This window comes from Fistularia commersonii, chromosome 21 (genome assembly GCF_037954325.1).
Source record: "Fistularia commersonii isolate RoL2024-O1a breed Wild chromosome 21, RoL_Fcom_v1.0, whole genome shotgun sequence".
Classification (NCBI taxonomy): Eukaryota; Metazoa; Chordata; class Actinopteri; order Syngnathiformes; family Fistulariidae; genus Fistularia; species Fistularia commersonii.
Window position 1 is genome coordinate 6,704,964 of NC_141304.1, and position 23,074 is coordinate 6,728,037.

At 38.6% G+C, this 23,074-nt stretch overlaps 1 protein-coding gene across 2 annotated transcripts in view; it reads right to left on the reverse strand.

Moving 5' to 3' along the window:
• pdzrn3b (PDZ domain containing RING finger 3b) overlaps window positions 1–6,501 on the reverse strand; it is a 103,853-nt gene extending 97,352 nt beyond the window's left edge. The window contains exon 1 of one of the 2 annotated variants that reach the window (XM_086168112.1): window positions 5,726–6,501. In XM_086168112.1, the coding sequence (XP_086024238.1) occupies window positions 5,726–6,439 (714 nt within the window). In that variant the 5' untranslated portion in view covers window positions 6,440–6,501. The remainder of the gene's footprint in view (window positions 1–5,725) is intronic. The other variant, XM_086168113.1, reaches the window with a different exon arrangement.
• Between the last annotated feature and the right edge of the window lie 16,573 nt (window positions 6,502–23,074).

Sequence of the window (23,074 nt, forward strand, 5' to 3'; positions counted from 1 at the left end):
ATTTTGTTATTGTACATCTACAGTTCTCTTGGTCAATCCAAAAAGTTAATAAACCCTCAAACCTGAACATTGAAGTAGAAAAAGTGAAGGTTTGACTTTCTTAAGAGAATAACTATATGTACGACATTATTAGGCAACTATTAGTGTGCAGAATTATTATGCAACTTAATGAAAAACATTTATTTTCACCAGTTAGAGTGAGACCAATAAACAAATTTGGAATTCACAAATTAACATTTCTGAGAGAGTGTTCAAAATAGACACCATTCTTTTCGATAAGTCACAAGCCTTCCATTCACTGAGTCAGTCAGTTTCTTGATCTAGTCAGAATCAACTTTATGTTCAGCCACAACCACAGCCTCCTGACAAGCGTTGTCTTGCATAAAAATCAAAGTCTTCTCAAAAGATGCAGACTTTTTCCTTTACCACTGCTTGAAGAAAGTGTCTTCAAAAAATTGGCAGTAGGTCTGAGAGTTGATTCGGACTCCATTTTCAACTCGAAAAGGTCCAACGAGCTCATCTTTAATAATACCTGCCCATACCAGTACCTCACCTCCACCTTGCTGGCATTTGAGTTGAAGTGGAGCTCTGTGTCTGTTACTGATCCAACCACAGGACCATCCATCTGGTCCGTCAAGAGTCTCTCTCAACTCATCAGTCCACAAAAACTTTGAAAAATCTGTCTTCAGATATTTCTTGGCCCATTCTTGACGTTTCAACTTATGTGTCTTGTTCAGAGGTGGTCAGGTTTCAGCCTCTTACCTCGGCCAAGTCTCTGAGAACTGAACACATCGTATAGAACTGTCTCAGAAAAGTAGAATATTGTGAAAAATGTCCTTATTCTTTATTTCTGTCATGCAATTAAAAAAACAAAAATGACTTTTTCATGATATTCTAATATTTTGAGATAGGATTTATGAGTTTTCTTAAGATGTAAGCCATAATCAGAAATATTAAAATAATAAAAGGCTTGCAGTATTTCAGTTGTTTTGTGATGAAACCAGAATGTAAGACATTTTTGTTTTTGTATTTGCATTACAGAAGAACTTTATCACAATATTCTAATTTTCTGCGACAGTCCTGTACTTCTTCACGCTCCATGCAGGTTGGAGTTGTGGAATATGGGAAGCACTGGAGGATGATGGGCTCCTGGTAGCTTCATGTTTGATTCTTCTCAAATCTTTGGTTGTTAATTTGTGTATTTTCTTCTTGACACGGTTTTTACGACCCTGTTGACTATTTGCAACAAAATGTTTGATGGTTCTGTGATCAACCCCCAATATCTTAGATATTTCAAGAGTGCTGCATCCCTCTTACAGACTTTTTACAATTTTTGACTTATCAGAGTCAGTTAAATCTCTTTTTTGGCCCATTTTCCCTGAAGAGAAGAATCTGCCTAATAATTATACACACCTTGATATAATGTGTTGCTCTCCTTAGGCCACACCGTCCTTCGTTACACAAATACACATCACCTGAGATGCATTAAATCCAATCAGCATTCAGGTTTATACAGCTTGGAGTTGGACATTATGGATTAATGATGATATTGTCAAAATAATCACTTGCCTGATAATTGTGCACACAGAATGTATATAACTAACTGTATAAAATAAAAAGAGGGAGAGCGAATATTATGACTAGGAAGCATTGACGCGTAAAAGAAAAAAAAAAAGTACATAATGAGAAGATGACTGGTGAGATAGATCTGAAAACTCTACCAACATTGAATTTCATTTCAAAAAAAGGAAGCCGGTCTCTGACAAAGTTTTATCCACAACTGTGCGAGTCGCCCGCCCACTTCCCGCGGCTAAATCCGACTTTTGAAGCTGTGTTTCATTCTACCAAGCTCTCCTACCAAACAATGCCGTTCACTAAACTCAATGAGAGCATCTTACGAGAGAAACAACCCTTTCCGACATCACCTCATCCACCAATGCTGTAAATATTGCTTCTTCTTTTCCCATGCTTCTCTTTATCTTCCTCTTATGGATGACTTCCAGAACCAGTCCTGTTTCTTTCATGTGTGTTCAAAACCCTGCCAGAACAGCAGACTTTGTTAAATCTGTTTACATTAGTGGACCTACAAAGGGAATGATGAGCTGAACGTATATCTTTGTAAAAAGACGGAGACTATAATAACCAGCTGTGCTAACAGGCCCAGCAAGCTCCTTTATACCAACACGAACAATTTCACCATTTCCCTCCACTGGAGCTTTTGATGTGGAACCTGTCTACTGGAATACATATCACCAGGAACTGAGCCCATAACCAAACCTCCAACTGTTTTTTTTTTTTAAGTTGACAAGTCATTATGAGACCGTAACAAGATGTGCAGGTGTGTTTCTGTGAAAGAAATCTGAGGGAAGATGCAAGGGTAGAAATCCGACATTCGCGATTAATTCCACATGCATTCACATTTCTTTGTGTAACATTCAGCAATGAATGTCCAGCTCATCAAAAGGATGATTCCTTTTCCAAACGTTATCATGGTAACAAAATGTACATAAAACTTACCATTATTTGATTATTTTGACCATCATTTTAAACAAAAGCAGAACCAAGATGATACTTTCAATATTTCACCTCACTAAAACTTCAGAGAATGTCATAAATCCACGTTTGTTCAGATTTCAATGGTAACGGTATATTTAAAACACTTGAAACAGCGGCAGTCACAGAACTGGAACCTTGTGGTATCCTGAAAACACCTGACTGGAACCTTCAACAGGTCAAGAAATGAACTTAAAAAAGGAGACGGTACCGGAACTTCGTCAAAAGGTTTAGTCATTCACAAGGAAAAAAGGGAAACAAACCATGTGCAATGAGCAGTTAAGAGGTATTCTGAAATATTACAAAGAACTTATCAATAGTCCATAATGAATCATACATTTTCAGCCAATTCTCGATACCAAAAGAGCAAGGACGAACACAAACACCGGCTTAAGTAATTCAACTCCTTAGGCTATATTAAAACTGGATTAAAAATTGGCATGTTTGTATAAAGCAGCTCACGGCATGGGCTGTGTACCACGTAAAAAATAGTAAACACAGTATTTTACTGCATCCACAAATGCAGGTGAAGATTCTGTAAAGCGAAGTGTGTCCCAATGTGACGACACCACCGAGAGACACTGGCAATGCTTTGGGCCCAAACCCATCTTGGACGGACTAAGACAGAATGAAAAAAATGAACTCTCGTCCGATGAATACACACTACAGATTGTTTGTCTAAATCGGGGCCGCCATGACCTCGGGCCTTAAAAAGGAAAAGGACCACCCAGATTGTCGCGAGCGCAAAGTTCAAGAACCGGCGTCTATGATAGTATGAGGGTTTGAATTACATGATCAAGCAACGGAGATGTTGGATGGTCAAGCAAGTGATATAAGACATAAAAAAGAAAGTCCAAAGAATTCTACAATGGCAAAGGTTGTTCTCTCCTCCCAACATGCACTACTTACATTTTCACATTTAAAAAAAATGGCAATAAAACACACTGATGGGCAAAGCTCTGATCCACACTTCTTTCGACAACATTTTACAAGAATCAAAAGAATTCTGATTTGGTAGTATATTCCCAGAAATGACTAAGTTTGAAAATTAGATAAGTTTAGTTTTTACGATACTGGATTACACACAAGTTAAAAAGAACCCGTAAGCAATAAAATTAAATGAATTCTGCCCAACACCATAATACAATGACTGTACTATTACAGTAAGCTAAAGCCCCTTCATACAGCAATAGGAAGCCAGAATACTCAAATAACGCTTGTGCCTCTGCGCTTATATTAATGTTTATACAGAGCCAGAATGGTGGAGAAGAATTTTTCTCTTCTGGGCTGGCGAGAGGTGGTTGCTGCCACATTTCAAGCGGACAGATAAAATGGCAGAATAGCTTATTTCAACGACTGACGCTGTTGGGTTTGCATTCACAAGTGGCATCGTGGGAAAGTTTTGTAACTCTGAATATTACCATCTGACTTGAAACAAAGTGATGAACAAACAAGCACATTTTTTTAACCTCTTCAATGACTTACACTGCTCAGAAAAACACTAATGTGTGCATCTCTTGTTAGAGGTGTCGCACTCATGCTCCGCCTCCTGCAAGATCTGCCCAAAATCACTTCAAATGACACAATCTGTGGATCAAGATTCAATGTTCCAACATTAATCTTCATTACAATTAATGGATGTTTATTCTTTTACGTTAACTGTTTTCTTACAGCCTTTATTTTCCATTACTCATTTCCATTGCTTAACCCAACGTGAAGTCCCGGTGTCAGTCAGGGCTATTTGTTTAGGTAGAAACTATTCAAACCGAAGATTATTTATGTTATAGCCAATGAGGAAATAGACAAGCAAACCTAGTTGGGAGGGAACGATGAACACGTGAATGTAAATAAGGGGAAACGAATAAGCATATTAGGCAAACTGTTGGGATTCCAAATATGGTTAGAATAAATTTCCAGTTAAATGCCCCGCCCTGCTCATGACCCATTTTTGACTTTTCTGTTTGTCATCCAGTCAGCAGTTAACAGAAGAAAAGGTTTATTTGAAAGGAAAAAAAGAAGCAGCTCTTCTATGACCCACATTAACATTAAAAAAAAAAAAAAAACACAATTAAAAATTTAATATATCCCTTAGTGCAGCTACATTCTAGCTCAGTGATAAAAATAAATAGCTCAGTGTTAAAAAATAAAAAGGAACAAATTACACTTGTAGGATAAATAGTAAACTGAAATAAAACCTTTCAGATGATAGGATACCAAAATTGGATAATCAAGTTCTGTGTAATCAGTAAACTATCTGTACCACTATGGGGAAATAAAGTGAGATTATATTGCCAATAACTAAATGTTCCCTTTTCTGATAGTGAATCTAGTTGTTTTTTTTTAGTTTAATTGTGTTTTTTTACCCCGTGCACGACACAGTGCACTATCCCAGCTAATTAAGCGACCGATGAACTTTCCAATCCTTTATAATGTTGATAATTGACCGTCACAGCAGGGAAATCCACGGACATTTTAACCTTAAAACACACTTGTTCTTTCACCAGTGGGTGGCAGAACTTTTTTTTTCTTGCTTTTCCCTTCAACAGGGGCCCCATTAGCCCACATTTGTAAACATTATAAACTGCAGGCTTTAATTTAGCTGAGAATCATTGGACGCAATATGTTGGGCGGAAAGAAATAAAAAAGGGCCTACTGTACTCGGACAAACGGTTGGGCGTTCGTTATTGTGCCACTCTTCATTTGTTATGATTTACTGAGGGGGGGGAAGTGAATCTACATTTGACAGACAGGCTCAAAAAGCATGTTGTGCAGGCAGGGCAATATAACTGGGAACCTGGCTCTTGTTGTGTACCAAACTGCAGTAAATATTTGCCCCCCACCCCCTTTGGCTGCCAGCTGGCCGGGGACACAGCTGACATCACTCTCAAAGCTGAAGGAAACTAAACTTCTGAGCACGAAGCAGCTTTCAAGACTCATGGGGAGAGAAGAGAGTTAAAAAGAAAAGAAAAAAAGGCAACGTTTTTGGTGTGGTAGTTTTTTTCAAATAAGAAAAACAAAAAGGTGACGTGGTCCCAAAGTTCAAGGAAACATATTAGGAGATATATTTGAGGTATATGTTAGTGTGATTTTTTTTTCTTCTGAGATTAGTTTGGGGAGCATTAGAAAGGGGATAAGTGTCCAAAAGATTTTTTTTTTTTTTTTTTTTTTTTACCTTGCAGGAGAAAGCCACGGTTTGAGTGAGAGAGTCGATTCTTTCACTGTATTCGGTGAACTTCTTCTGATATTTAAGCGCGGTCATCTGCAGCTCGCTGTGCACGGCGGAGAGTTGCGCCAGGAGAGACTTCTCCCTCTGGTTGGATTTGATAGTCTGCTTCTTGATCTCCCGATCCAAACAGATGACTTTGTAATGCAGCGCGTTGTTGTGCGCCTTCAAGGCTCTTACGCAGCAGTGGCTGTTCAACTTCTGCTCCTTGTAGGTGAGCGTCAAGCCGCAACCGCTTTCGCAAATCCCCACCGGCCTGAAGTCGCACGTCTCCCGCACATGAGCATCCATATCCCTCAGGTTGAGCACTTCTGTGCATCCTCGATTCCTGCACTTCGCCGGGGAGAAGTCGCACATCCCGGCGTGCTCGGCGAGATGCTGCAGCTTCACCACCGCGTCGCAACCCCGCGCGTAATTGTCACATTTGATCTCCAGCTTTAGGATGAGGTTTTTCAGAGGCAGGACGTGGTTCAGCTCTTTGGTGGAGATCCGCTGACATTTGACGGGGCAGCTGCTCTGCTGGACGACCCAGGGAAGCACGCAGCCCGAGCAGAAGACGTGGCCGCACGGAGTCGTCAGCGGATCCTCCAGGACTTTATTGCACAAGTTGCATTTGAAATCCGGGTCCACGGTCCCGTTAAAACGGTCCAGCTCGAATCCCATGGCTTTCAAAGTCGACAAACCAAACTTTTTGGGCTCCCCACCCCCGCAGATCTCAGTCCGAGCAGTGGGGCGTCTTCAGCTGGTCATTGGTGGAGCGAGCGAACACACACACACACACACACACGCACACATACACACACCGACTCCTGGCGCTCCTCTCTGTCTAAACTCTACTAATTGACCGAGACTTTTTGGTGCCTTCAAGTATGCCTCGTAAAGTCCTCGTTCAAACTTAGTAAACTTTCTCAGACGTCACTTGATTGTTTGTTTGTGTTTTTTTTTTTTTTTTTTTTTGCACATCCAAAAGCTCGACGCATCTCGTGTTTTTTTTTTTTTCTTTTTAAATTTTTTTTTTATTTTATTCTATTTTTTCTTGCTTTTTTAAGAATTTAAATAAGCCCCGAACCGTGTCTTAATTTCAACCCCACCCCCTAAAAATAATAAAAAAAGAAAAGTTTAGACAGACTTCAAAAATACTTTTTATATACATATTTAAAGAAGCCCTCCATCATCAGGATATATTCGGGTACTGCTTGATGTATTACTTTCGACTTGTAAAACTGTGAAATAAAATCGGAACATTTAGATGTAGTGTGTTTTTCAATATGTCAGCGTTAAAGTGCTTCTAATGATACGCTATAAACCTTAAAAAAAACATTTAATTCGTACTGCCTTCATGTTTGATGATATCGTTCACGTCGCTTCCTGCACTAAAAGTCAGAATCCTTACAGTCAGTGAAGGCAACGATGCAGAGGAATTCTGTACCGTAACAATTTTATGAGTTGCGCACTTTGCTTTGAAACTGGGGAAGTATAGTTTTCTCCTGAAAAAAAAAAAAAAAAAAAAAAAAAGGAAATTCTTTTTTTTTCTTTTTCTTAATAACAGAAAAAGCACTTCTTCTGGGTGCCATTACATGTCCCAGATTAATATCGCTGACATTAATGTGTAACTTTATATATGAAAGTTAGTATTTCGGCACGCATGGACATTTTGAAAGGGTCATAAAACATTTTGACATCACCGACAACCATAAAATCCCAAATTCCAGCACTTATATATTACACGAAGTGACGTGACAGTTAGATATTTACAACACCGACTGAGGGTTCAGGCATGTACGGACACTTGTGAAAACAAGCAACTTTAGAATGACACTTCTTGGTGCCATCAAACACAAAATATGTTCAAGCTGCGAGGAGAAAACATGGGAAACAAAGTTAATAATCATCATGAAAATCATCTTTGTTTCATCACAGCGCAGGACGTAGAAAATGCTTAGATTTGCCAGTTTTGATACTTTGAATGATTGCAATCCCGGCAGGAGGCCCAGCAGCGGTGGATGCGCTTGAACTGTCACGCAGCGGTCAGGCTGGATGCGCTCGGTCGGGAAAAGTCCGTTTTCGGAAAAAACGCACACCCTCGACGGGTCCCGACCCGAACCACCTTCATTAAATACCCGTTCCGACCGGTCGCCTCGTCTTTCGGAAATCCAGTTTTATGCAATGCCATGCTCAATAAAACATTTCCATATGTGCATTATCCAGAACTAAAAACAAAGGCTTATCAAAGACTTCATGGACAGAGTGTGACAGAGAGAGTTTGAGCCGGCGGGTAATCCTACACTGATGTTATGGGATGTCAAAGACGAAGTGGGAGGAAAAGTCTCACATCAAAGGGTCTTGCAAGTTACATATGGCCTCTTACATACTTTGGGTATGATTGCCTTTTTCTCTCAGCAGGTACACTTTAGGATATGGTTTGAATTTTTCAAGTGACCTTTGTATATGATATGTCCTGACATACTTCAACAGATGGACGAGGATGAATGCATGAAAAGTGGAAAACTAGACCGCTGTTCCATGTTAACACCTGCTTCCACGGTCAGTTCTCATAGGGCAATTGGATTTTTCTCATGCTGACACAAATCAGCCTGCATTCAGCCATATACTAAATTATTTCACAGTTCAGCGCAAAGGTTGCAATCATATTGGGTTCTGGGAAGGGCTGCTTTAGTGTGACAGTAGGCCTATAGAATTACCAGAAACCTTCCGGTACACTCAGCTTCTCCACCCCAAGGCCAAAGTGCCACCTGTGATATATTATTTCACAAACAACATACCCATCTATGTCTGTTTGCTGTTGGGAGTCTGTTGTTTAATGGGCCTCTGGAAAAAAATGAAAAAAATAAATAGATAAAAATGGAGAACTAGTTACTTTTTGAATCAATTGCGATAGAATCGAACAAACAAGCAGATGGTAAAGTGTATGATATTGTTTGTTTTGACTGTGTAGGAGTCCGAGCAACTGATACTGTTACTCTGTATGTTTGCATTAATTTAAAATCTTTCCCATGAAAGGTGGTGGAATGGCAGCTTTACTTGTCGGGTCAAAACCAAAGACATCGCTATGCCATCAACTTCAAACCCGGACTGATCGGGTTCAGAGACGTGACGAAAAGAGTTTCTTGGATGATTCTTAATCAAAGCCTTGGTTGCATATTATGTATAGGAGAAGTATAACCGCTCTTGTTTTTGTTTAAAAGCCAGTATCCCCCCCCACCTGTTTGATTTCTCCGCATGGATAAAAGCAATCTTTTACAAACTAGTATACTTGTTTTTCTGTGAAAATATGGTTGTTATGCAGACAAGGAAACATCCAACATTCTCTCTGCTGGCGGGGTCAATAGATAATGCCTGAATTATCATTTTTGGCTGAAATACTCTTGAAAGATGCAACTGCCTAAAGCCAATTCCTGTAAGCCAACAAAAGAGGGGGAACTGGAAATACCAGTCGTCCTTATCTGTACTAAAGTTGAGAAAAAAAAAAAAATTAACTGGACCTCGAAGCTTCAGCAATTACCATTTTAGATTGAATATTAAACCTTGTGTTCGAATATCATATTTAACAACACATTGTTGATAAATGTGAGTGTTGTTTTTTTTTTTTTCGAGACAAATCATCTGCATTTTCTAAATATGTCATATGATGACTGCAACATAGAGTGAGACATATGATCTTTTTTCACAGCTTAACTCCAGTTGAAGACTTTACTGCAGAGAAACAGATCACTGTTTCAACATGTGCATTATGTTTTTTTTTTTTTATGTGTGGCTTTGGAGTCGGGCCATTTAATAATCATCACCACTCTTCTTTTGATACATCGAAAACATGAGGGCCATGAGGGAAACTGCACAGATGAATTATTGCTCTTCAGGATGCCTTTTCATGTCACGCCGAAGCATGATGTACTTACAGACACAATATACTATCTATCTCTCTGCTGCGGTTTCCACCGTGCCTGACACTCCTTCAGGATTTAACAATATTGTGAGCAATGAGCCTCCACCCTGAGTGATTTATGCACCAATAGACAAGATTGTTTTTCTTACACATATTGGTGACTTATTGTGCCTTTCATGGTGGCCGTGGAGCCTGATCTTTCAGTAAATAAGTAACTTTATAGGCTCCTTGGAATAGTCTCACAGCGTCCTTATAGGCAGGTATGTAAGCACCGGTCTTGTCCACTCAGGGAATGGCAAATAATATACACTTATGTAGCACTTGAATCTTTGCAGTTCCGAAGCGCTTTACGCTGGATCACGTTCTCGAGCGCGCTCACACACAGAGCTGCCGAGGAAGATACAAACCAGGTAATCGGGAGAAGTTGAGAACCCAATAACAGCCAAGGCCCTGTCGCTTCGAAATGACAGGAAGCAGCAGCCGGAGCATCCCAACATCCATGCAGGCATTAACATGTGAATGTGTAAATGGTCAACATTGTTGTCGATGTTTTACACCCACGACACGCCAAACAGATCGCTAACAGATTTTTCTACATCGCTTAACCAAACTCAACCAGTAATTCGAGAGATGGAAATTGATACGCTGTCAGGGATGCCACCAAAGATTTTTATCACAGTCTGCATTACGAGAAAAAGAGAAATGTCAGTCAATCCTCTCCTGGCTTGCAGAATATTCCCATACTATTTGAACTCACACAAAGTGTGACAACAAATCTGACCCAAATCTGCAATCATGTACTGTAGATGATTAAATGTTCTTGCCAGGGATGGGACATAAGCTTCCTCCAGGGCACAGGAAAATATATAATTATCTTCATTGAAAGCCATTTAAAAGGTTTTAATTTGCTACTATTACAATAAACATTATGGGAAATCATGGCCTTGAAACTCTTGGGTTCCAGTTTGTGCATGAGTTATTGGATCGGTTTGTTTTTAAATGGAACATGGAAGGTTTGATTAATATGTTTTTTATGCCTCATTTGGATCTGAGCAATTTTATGCGGTTTATGTGTAACAGCACTTGTAATGTGATTTTGCTAATGGCGTGAAAACATGAAAAAAATAATGAAAAAGGGAAAACAGAAAGAACAACAACTCCACAGAATATAATGTATCTGATGGTGAAACTGTGCAAAAAAAATCCAAAATAAAATGAAACACAGCAAAACAAGATACAAAATATTCTTCATGGTTCCCAGTTTTTATAGAAATCAATTTTCTATGAATTTTAAAATATAAATTTACTTTAGCAACAGTCGTCGATTGAAGCACGACATTAATATTCTCCTTGCTGTGAAGAGCTGTGTTTGTGTGGGATCATCCTTTAGCCTGCGGCTATCTACATTATGTCGACCGCAAAACAAACAATCGACAGACAGAAAGACAAACAAAAAACATTTGCAAACTGTCAGACTGAAGAGCAATAGGAAACTTACAAAACATAAAGTATTGAAACTCTGTGTATGAACTGTCCATGACTTTATGGGATTTCTTTTAAGCATAAATTTGAGTTTGCAGATGCACAGTAATTTTGCATTTTCTTCAATTTTTCGTATACATAATGGCTCAGAAAAATAGCAAATTTTAGTTTCTTTTGTCTGTAAATATCCCCAAAAAAATGTACTTAATTTCACTTAATTCACTTAATTTTGTTGTCATGAAAACAAGTGATTATAACATGATTAAAAAAAAAAGATTCATTCATTATCCATACCACTTACTCTGCCCCTAGGGTTGTGGGGGTTAGAGCCATCCCAGCCGTCATTGTGCAAGAGGCAGGGTTCACCGTGTTATGTAATATTATATTAAATTTAAGTTGATGATAATACCTTATTTATATATCATTTATTCGCTTGAACTTGTTTGGACTTTTCATTGCAGTCAAAGACTAACTGATACTCGGTGGAGGTTCTCAGAACTGAAGAAGCTTTTGGATGAGAAGTGAAACGTCTTCAATGGAGGAAAATCAAGTCCAGTTTCGAGTAGAAGATTTTGACAAAGAACTGACTGATAGTCTTATCTCTATTTCTAAATTTTGTTTTATTATCCATTTAATTATTGAGAATTTATACAACTGGCTACTTTTCTAATATATAATTTGGGATAATACCGAAGTATTCTAGTGCCCATGCATAATTTGAAATCGTCTTATTACACATGAAAGCGCGGTGACTCAGCGGTGTCCAGTGTTGTTAAAGAGTAAATTTTAAATGTACATTCACAGATAAATGAGCTCATTCATCAATAAACAAGCCTCTCTGTTGCGCAACGGAAGAGAAAGATAAGGAGAGACTTTTGAGAACAAAGCAGCATATTGTTCAATGAAATCTCAAGGTTTTAACACCAGTAATTCTTGAACTTTCAAGCACCCATGCGTTAAATTACCATATTTATCTTATTGTGATGCATCTTGCAGTCTACTTCAGCAATTTCATCGGACAGCGCTGCAGATATTTAAATCTGTGTGAATTCAAACACGAGCTTGTTTGCATTTGGTGTGTAAAGCATAGCAATGTACGCTCGCTACCTGAAATTTTTGACCGACAGTGATCTGCTGCGTACTTCGTATAAAAGCCCCGAGCACTTCTCAGATGGACATAATGCATTGGTTACAGAGGTTTCCGAGGCACAAGTGTGTAATATTAGAAACAGATGAGTTACACTGCAAGTGGGGTTGGGTCGGAGGGGTACTGGAGAATCTCCAATCAAAAGTTCCTGTGAAGCACCGCTGATTTTTCTGGAAGCTCTGCTCCCACTGGGTTCATAAATAACATTCGGAGCGCATACTGTGCATCTTATCTCCGCGGCTTGCAGAAAAGGACAAGAGAAGGGAAGAAAAAGAAAAGAAAAAAAAAAAAGAGTGAAAAGATAGGACATGAGATGAAAGTAAGAGAGAAGAACAGGCAAGGACAGGAAAACAATTAAAAAGAAGAGCGGTTTGATGAAAGGGAAATAATGCAAAATAAAATAACCCATTTGGCTGAGTCACAGTTCAATCTTTTCTGGACGTACATCTGGACTAAGTAAGAAATGATCTTCCCACAGGCTCACCTTCGGAAAATTCATCACAGCTTTTAAAAGACAAGTTTGATCACCTTCTCTGGTGTGTGTACTTTTACCACATGTATGTTTTTACATACTTTCATCATTACCTCAGGGTGATCTGAACATAGCTCAAATTTGGCGTTTTTGGATGAACAATCTAATAGTTTGGGATTTTTGGCTCAAAATGCCAGAAACAGGTGACATTTGAGAGTCATGAACAAAGATTCTGGTGGTTGAAACCTGAAAAGACCAAAGTCTGAGACATTGACCTCCTTTTTCATTAAACTTTCATGAATATTGTGTGCATGCACAGAGGGGTTTGCTATTCTCTGCAGTACAAACATCAGCCAAAGATCCTTCACTCAGGACAAGAGCAATGTCAAATTAAAATGTCTGTGGATTTTATGGAGCAAAAAGAAAGAGATCAAGAAGATATAAAAAAAAACATTCGATTGCTGACACACTGAGCGTTCCAGACGCTGTGTGGCCTTTCTTTTTAACACCCAAGGCGTACGTTCGCCATCTGTTTTCCTTCCATTATGTGTGTGACAGTCAGAACGACGTATAATTTGTCATCCTCTCATGTCCACAAGGATGCAAAGCCTCCACTACAAATGTCCAGATGTTGCTCAAAAAGAAAAAAAAAATCAACCTAATGTGTAGCATTACGGGCAGAATCTTGTATGACTCAGAACAAAACCAGGCAGGGAGTGACATTAGGGTGTTCCATATTTGTTTTTTCAAAACACATCCATCATGCAGTTGCTCAAAAGGAGGCCTTTGTCACTCAGGACTAACATTTTTAGACCCATTTAGATCTAATTTCTGCCAACAAATGAGCTGCCATGAACACATCAGCCTCCAGAGGACACTAGTAAGGCTTTTATTCTCAACTGGCAACACCAGGGAACAATTCGTCACATTTCTAGATGTATGTTTATACTTTGGGGCTCCGCTGGAGCAGATTATTATCATAAAGGTTTAAAGTAAATCAAAAAAAAAAGTGTTTATTTCGATCCAATCATCGGAAACAATGTGTTTCGGGAGTTCGATCGCGAAATCTTGTCGGTTTAGCGATGATGTGTGACATCACGGTAGCTGTTCTTACTTGAGTCTCGCACCTGAAGAAGAGTGACAGCAGATACAGATAAAAAGCCGCCATGCTGAAAGCTTTTTGATAATAAACGGCGACCATGAGGCAGCAAGCTGTGACAACGGTGTTGACAGTTCATCCAACAGGCATATTTCACACGAGCACCATCCTACAAACTGCTCACGCACGGCTGATCAGCATGCGCCTGATACGTGCACGACTTGATACCTTTAATTCCTGGAAAAGAATTTAAGGAGCGATTATTAACCGAGAACAAACGTACCAATGTTCGGAGGAAATCTTTGATAAAATAATCGGTAATTAAAACAGAGTTCCTGCGCATCGGTAAATGCCGTTACAAGCAGATTAAAGGGTTAAAGATCAGAGTCGGATATTTATCAATCTGTTTCGGTGACCTGGAAAGGTTTTTTCCGTCATTTTTTTCAAAGAAGCCGCATCCAGATTTGAAGTCTAATGACAAAGGAAAGGAGGAAGTCACCGTTCTAGACACGGAGCCTCCGGGCGAGCTGTTCAGAGGCCACTATGCCTCCATTTGTGTCACATCATATTCCCTTTGAATCATGTTGATCTGAATGCAATTTTAATGCGTCCTCCGACATGGAGAAGTCTATCCACATTTCTATGTAAACATTTCATTAGACTTCTTTTGTTTGGATAAAGCAATGACTTCAGAACGGCTGTTAGCTTTTATTTGTTCCTAAATATCAAATCTCTCCGAGCGATAAAAACCCTTATCCTCTTCTGTTTTACCTCAACCACAGTTCAGAGCGGCCAGCGAGAGATAAACACCCAGAGCAGCTCGCCTCCTAGATGCAGTGTCCTTTTTTTGCTCTAAAAATAGCTCCTGAGTCTCAAGAGAGCACTAATTCACCAGTTATTTTCAAGATATGTCACTTTATTTTATTGAAGCGATTCACGAGAATAATAAACACCATAATGACCGATTAATTCAATTCATTTTTGAGACGTTATCCTCCCACATGTCTGAAATCTTGAAATAAATGGCTCGCCAGTATTTGGAAATTTCAATGTAACTCATGGACATCCAAGCTTTTATGTATTTTATAAAGACGTAATAGATGAATGTCCACTGCAAAGCTTGTTCAGCCTTTGACACTGTGTCTTAAATTGTCGGCATACTCAAAATTAAATGCAATTAAAAAAGAAAAAAAAAAAAAAATCAAGAAATTACATTTACACTTAACATGCAAAACTGAGTTTTTCTTTCACACTGATGAATCTTCGGTTGAAACAAAAGGCGGTCAGTGCCAAAGTTAGCTTTTAGATGCCGAATGTGAAAACGCACATCTCGCAAGCGTGAACGCACCCACCTTTCCTCGGAATGATTAAAAACCGTGCATGCGTAAAGTCTCCTGTAAGTTTCTCAAAAACACTTCCAGAAAAAAGTGATAAGCGTGAGTAGCAAATAATGAAAATAAGTGCCAAGAATAATGAGCTGTCACTGTCATTATGTTGTATGTGTTCGGAGAGAAAAACAAACAGCCTGATTGGTGCAAATGGCGACTCCGAATGAGGGGGGTCTCAGCGAGGGATAACTCAATATACACGGAAACGAGGCAATGGTCTGTGCAAGTAACATTCGCAGCTAATCGGAAACAAGTCCCTTCTAATTAGCCATTGCCAAAATAACAGACTGAGGTCATTGCTTTTCCTCATGGGAACAGTGTTCTGGATTTGACTTGAATTCAGCACTTGCTGAACGGATGTGTTTTTAAGCGCAAGTGTCATAAATGCGACGAAAATATTTGCAGTTGAAGCCTCTGTCAATTTCTATCATTTTGACGATATGTCATGAATCATTTATCAAGTAAATCACAATCTCAGGATGATTGTTTATTGAAAATAAGTATTTTGAATATTTTGAAAGGTATTTATTTTGCTGTGTGCTAATGTGCGCGGTCCATATCAACTCTTGAACCCAATGGATCCAAAGTCAGATTTTTCAAAAAACAAATATGCTTTCCTCTCCTTCAAAATGAATTGGATTATCATCTTATAATTTTTTGAATTCCTAATGAATATCTCACATTAGACTTTAAAGTTTCTCCCGTTCTTAATACACTCCGGTTGCTATCTCCCTTTCCCGTAGTACTGTGTTAATCCCCTAAAAAGCACATATGGAAAAAAAAAAACAAAAACAACATCCTTTGCAGCAATGCATTATTTTACAAGTGTTTTCTGCCATGCAAGAGCACGTGGCATTATGAGGAATTATTACCTTTAATTACTATTTTCCCAAGGAGTACTCCGTCTTGCAACCAAAAGACTCCACATGATTGCAGGGCTACTTCAACCTTACCCCCTGTCCCACTGAGATGCCTGAGAGGCAAATACCTCAACTCTATTTGGTCCAAAGAAGTCTTTACCTGCCAAAGCTGCTGCAGCTCTACCTGGCTAGATCAGATGAGAATGGAGATAGCATCTCCTCCTACAGTCTTTTGAGCAGTGTGAAAACAAACATCTCCACTCCACAGCTGAAGAAAACCTTCCTGTAAACACTGTCCAAATAGGAAGAAGGGAAGGAAGAAAGGAAGAAAAGCTGGCTATGTTTTATTTGGCTGTTGTCGATGCTGGTTGCTCTGCTGTTGATCATACTGCAGATGGGCCCCAAATAACATGCGGCAACGAAAGTTTAAAAATATTGACTGCAAAAATATGTTAATTCTTTTGTGGGGCAACATGAATGCCCTATTTGGTATTTATTTCTGCCCTACTTGTAACATGCAAATGAATGCAATGCTTGAATAATTTGAAAATATACAAGGATGTTAACATTCAGTCTGTGCTGGTTTGAACACATTGTTCCTGCACTGGCCATGATGCCGTTATCTGTACAAAGTGTGCAGAGAGGAATAAATGTTGAAAAGTAATTTACCAACAGAAAAATGACAAATATGTGAAGGTGATAAAAATATACAATTTCTACAGACAAAGAAAAAAATAGACTGTAAAAATTTACATATACTGCAGGATATGAATATTACATATTTTGAAGGATTATAGAAAAGTAAAACAAAAATATTGAAAAGAACTTTTGGCCAATGTTCAAATTACAAATTACAAGACAAGCGTTGTGCAAACTGTGAAACGTATTTGAAAAGTTTATGCCTCTCCATGTATTCTACTCATTTGTAAAGCAAGATCTACGCAATTTAATGTCACAAAGGAGAAAATGTAATTCCGGGGTCTGCAACAGCTGTAATAGGAGACACCTTTCTCAAACTTTGGGGTCCTTGACACGTTCTCTTGACACTGGAGCTATCCCTACAATAATTACAGTTTGAAAATAGAAAAGATAAAAAAAAAAGAAAAACAACTTACATTGCAGAACTAATTCAAACTGATTCAAAGTCATTAGGTTGGACCTTCACACAGGGAAAATTAAATTTTGTATATACCGCAGAACTTGTGTGCTGTTGTACCAGGAACACATGCAACTGCTTAAATTTATTACCATCATTGTAGCCTTGGAACAGCCTGAGGCATTTGAAGAGCACTCTGTAGAGTTTAATTTTTTTGAGATGCATGAAGTGACCCTTTGCAGAATTGTTAAGTCTTTTTTATTCTATTTTTTTATTTCACCACAGTAACAAAACTTAAAAAAAAAAAAAAAAAAACTGTCAGTAAGTTATAAAGTATCTTGATTTTTTTTTTCCACTACGGAGGAAAAAGAAACCTTACTTTTGTTTGCGCGAGCTCTTTCTGCTTACCCCGCTGATCAACGCACAACACAACCTCAGGTTGTATAGTTTCGTGAGACCGCGACTGCTGGGAACTGAACATGTCCAAATGGCACACAATGTGAAACATTATGCCTGTAGTCAGTTTTAATAATAGAATATTGTTGCATCCTGGCCAGCTTCTGCGATGTGATTGGCCAAGGGATGATGTATGCAAATGAGGCAAGGACTAATTGGATGTGGGATGTAAACCAAGGGACTATTCTAAATGTTCAACGTGGGTTTGCTATTTGCTCAGGGTTGTTCAGTTACATCTTTGTTAAAATCGTGTTCTCTAGTGCCGTGGGTGAAGCAGAGGAACATTTGACCAGGGTTCAGCTGTTGTTTTGTGTTTGGTGTTCAAAAGACAAGGTTGACTGGGCAATATTTCTGCCTTTTCTTTCATCTACAGATCGGTATCTATGAAATGCTGGTAGGATTTATCGAACGTTTCCTTGATCAGAAATCGTTAGCTTCATCAAATTCATTGGCAACTCATTGAAGCCCCCACAATATTTCATTTGTTAAGATAGAAAGAACAAAAAGTCTTTGGTTGAGATGAGTAAACCAGCGGTTAAATATATGCATAAATGCAGTCATGTTAGGACTCCAGCCTTGAATGACTAAGCGCTGGGTGATGCAAAGCTATGTGTGGGAGCTAAAAAAAATGAAAACAAAAACAGATGATTTACTTGAGGTCATTCAAATATTTGGTCATAGTTCATTGATCTGAATGGGTTTATTGTGAATAGAATATGAAGAGGACTTGAATACCCACCTTCTTAAAAGTAGAGGTTTGTTGGTACCAACTCACAAAATTCTTAGTTCAATACATCGACCCAGGTCAAAAAGAGCAAAGTCTTGAAGCAAGATACATGTTTTTGCTGCCAAAAGCATCCCTGTCTTTCATACTGGATGAGATATTTGAGGATTATTGACCAATAACTTTTCAGAACTAGAAAGGCCGGCAGGTATTTCCTCAAGAGTACGCATGGGAAAACAGCACGCGAGTGGGATTCGTGGGGGAGATAAAGTCAAGGAACCCGAAGTAGCACTTGGCCAAAACAGGTACAAATTGTGTCAATGATTTTCATTTTGTGGGAAGAAATAAATAGTATAAAATGAAGAGTAAATTAAAAAAAAGTGTGAATTGCTCATTTCTAATCTCTCACTTCCAACACCAGCTACTCGCTGTAAATTTTTTTTTTTAAATGAGAGAATTTGTGCAGTGTCAATGAAAGACAATGCTGATCATTTGGCACCAACGAGGTGTTTCTGGAGAGGAAACACAACTTACAAACATAGGTTATAAACCTTACAGATTTTACTCAACTCACTTGTTTTCTATGAGTCATTTATTATCAGCAGTACAAGGTTGGTTCGAATAAGCTGAGGTTTTGTGTTGTCTTTTCTGCTGGCACTGCACCTTCATACATGTGCCTACTTTTTATGCTTTGAAAAACCACAGCGCTGACAAAGATTCTTCTAACTGGCAGTTATAATGCTCGATATAAAAGCAGAGACAGTGTGTTGCAAACTAATATCACCGGAAAGTTAGAATACTAAACACAGTTCAAGCTCTAAACACTGACTAACAAATGAGACGCCATCTGAGATCATTAGTACATTTTCAGAATGTCAGCTACTGGGATGCTCATCAAAAAAAACAGACTTTAAAAGTGTACGTGGCACAGAATCAATAATACTTTAGTGTCTGCGAGACACCTTTTAAACAAACCTGAATGGTTTCATTTTCCAAATCAAAAGTATGCACATAAAGGGCTAATGAGCTAGATAATGATCACACTTGAAAACAGCCCCCACTCAAAAACTGTTTTGCATTTTCCATGCTTGAAATTAAAGTTCCATCTGACTTCTTTATTTTAATCTAAAAGATATTATCTACAAATTCATATTCATGGGTCTTGGGTGGTTGGTTTATTTGAGTTAGGTGTTTTATGTGCACTTTGGTTGATAGTATGTCAGATCCTTGATGGAGCATCTCAAAGATGTGTCATGACAGCTCAGGATGTTTGTACTGGTCCTTGAGAGCTGTCTTTCTGGCTGCACTGCTGCCCTTCAGGTCAAATGCTGATTTTACAGCCGGTCCAAATCAGCGATCTTCAAGGGAGCCTAAATAAACCATTGTGTTATAAGCCTTTCATGCCACATGTAATAAAGCTCTGAGCCTGCATACACTGTGCTTGCACCAGATGGGGCTTAGATGAGTTGCATATCTTGCCACTTTTATCTGGATGTTGTCCAGCGTAGCTTCAAGTTAACCCCTGATGTCATACCTCTCAAAATTTGTGGCTAGGCAAGCAATTTGGTTATGAAAAAATAAGTCAATGCATTTCCTCACAGTAGCACAATCAAATGAAAATAAAATAATGACCTCGACAGGAAACAAGATTGTACTCACAATTCTACTTATCTTAAAGGCCACCCGTCTTGAAGTAGCGTAAATGAGAGCAATCACCTTTTTTTTCAAATCATACTGCTGCACAAATTATGTTTCTGGTGTTATGATTGTGAAATAAACGGCAATAACCATGTTGCGTTTAAGGTTGCAGCTTTTTCGTTTCCCATGTTCTGGAGGGAATTCACAAGTTTGCCTTGTTTGAATCGTCTTATTTTCTTCTCCACAGCTCCGGTTAGCCATACAGTACAGAGTGAGGGAAAACTCCCACCAGCCCCGCTATACCAAAAAGACTGACGCAAAAACTAACGTCAACGTTAGCTGAACAGTCGCGAAAAACTAAAACAAGTCCCAAACTTTGTCATAAAGTGCCATACATTATGCAAATACAAATATAACATGTATGTATATGTACAACATATGTAAACTAGAGTGTAAACTCAAATAAAACTAATGAGATCACCTATCTCAACAAACCATTATCGTTGGGAGGTCGGACTGGAGAACTAGTACGCGAACAAGCAGGGGCATAAACAGGCAGGGGGGACGCAGGGCAGGAACAGGCGTGGCGGGGGAGCGAGGGGGGAACTGGTTTACACCGATGAGGGAAGGGATGGGCGGCTCGGCGGAAGTGAAAACATACACCGACGAGGTAAAAAGCCCGGTTGAGATGGGCGTCCAGGTGAGAGTCGGCGGCGTACACCGACAAGGGAAAAGAGGGAATGGGGAGGGATGGCGTTTTGGATGGAAAGTGCATCAATGTTAACCTTCTCCAGGCAGATGTTGCAGATTTGCGACAGCCAAATATCAGATTTTTCCTGCAACTACAACTTAATTTGAGCCTGAGAGGGTTAAGACGGCACGGGAGGCGGAGGGAAATTTGCAAATGACCAGGCAACCAGCGAGATTCCGGCTTTTCAGCCTTTACTGATAGCCGGTTAGTGAGCTGTGCAATCTGCGGCAGGTGTGCACTCACCGAGCGTACGCCTTCTGTGAGTCCAACTGGGAAGGCGCTCTAGTCTGACCATAAAGCTCTGCAATGCTTTCGAAAAGCCAAATAGTTAAAAGGTGGCCCACTTATAGCCTGTGCAGATCAGGGTGCATGTATTAAAAAAAAAAAAAAATCATCAACCTTGAAATATGTATTTTTGCAAAAAACAGAAAAACGCTTATTCATTGAAATGGGCTCTAAAAAGAGATACAATTACAAAAATGAATGTCCAGAATTTAATCTTCTTTTCCCATTACAAGGTTGTAATACTCATATTAAAAGAAAGAAAAAGCAATTACTTTTCATTTCACATTGTGACCTGCTGGACACGGGATCTTACATTTCAATACAAAGGACATTTTCAATGTTTAAACACTGGGGACTTCCAACATCACGAATCTGTCTCATATTCTAGTTTTATGAGTGTACATAGACAATCTGAATATTCCTTTGTGAATATAAAAACAACCTTGTCGTGTTACGTTAGCAATATGCTGTTCCACTCAATAAAATCTGAAGCATAGGAACAAGAAGAAAAAAAAAGGTGCGTTTGACTACCTTCTTGTGCACCATTCTCTTTTCACATTTGGCTGAAAGGGACATTATTGTCTAAAATAACTCATCTCTTACCACCAATTTACAACTTATGATAAAACAAAAGCATCGAGTCAACATTTTGAATTTTGCTCAACACAATTGTCAGCATAATTTTGCATTGTAATAATGACTAATAGCATAGTATAGTGTATGCTGATTGTGATTAATATAAATCAGTACACTGATGAGAATAGGTACTAAAGTTTGATCATTGATTTATGAACATGTTATCGAGGAAAAAAAATGAAATAATTTAAAGCTAGATTGTAGAACTATTTCTCTTCTTTCATTCTTTCAATTCACGTGCATGGATATTGATTGACTAAATAAAGTAACCATTATCATACAGAAAATATCAAATATATCATCACTCTCCACCAAACTGATATAGGATGTTCTCTAGAAACATCAGAATGTCAGTCTCTTTCTCTTGGTTCCCCTTTACCCTTCTTCTCTTTTGGTCTTTCCCGGTTTAAACTCAAATCAAATCTGTCCATGGAGTGATGAGGAACCCTTTTTCCATCAAGGGGCTTTTTAATTTTTTTATAACAACCCCTAAGAAACATACTAAGCTATTGAACTCATATAAGACTGGCCACAAGTCCCACTGCAGTAAAATCTTAATATTTGTAATAATAATAGTCATGATTTATATGAACGTTAATATCTTACAGATACGTATTAATATTACAATGTGGTTGGCAATTTATTAAGTAGAAAGAAAAAGCTGAAAAGCCAATGTTAAAATAGTCTGTGAGATCATTCAGGGCAATATTGACACTTATGATTGATATGTGATCCAAATACTAGGATCTCATTCAACATGAAGTGCAGTGATTGCACATTTACAAGTAGATTGGAGTTTACGAGTATATAAATAAGTCAGTGAGCGAGAAAAAGAAATTGCTTGAGAAGCAAATTTTATAACCCTCTAAGGCACTGGGACTAGGAGTACAGCCAACCTGCAGGGCAGTATTAACTCGCAGGATTTCTGACAGAAACCTTTGTCTTAAAGAAAATGAGCCATTGATAGGCTCTTTTCTAACATACTTGCTTTAGTCCTCTTTTAAAACTGCTCAGAGTTTGAAATTGTTGGTGAAAAACAGTTGGATTTACTGATCTTACTTCATATAGTGTGAGCGCATTATGAGCGAACAAGGATTAGCGCATTTGTCTTCTGGCTTATTTTTTAAACAATTCATGTTTGCAGGCGTATAAGAAAGTGAAGGCCTCACAATACATGGAATCCGACAGTAATTTCACATCTAGTGTGAAATAAACAATGATAAGAAGGAATTATGCAGATCTTCAAGTATTTTGTATATATTTTGCTTGGTTTTGCAACAAAATTAGTACTATTAAAATCATATATCAAACAACTGCATCCACACCAAGACACAATGCACTTATAAAAAAAAAAAAATCT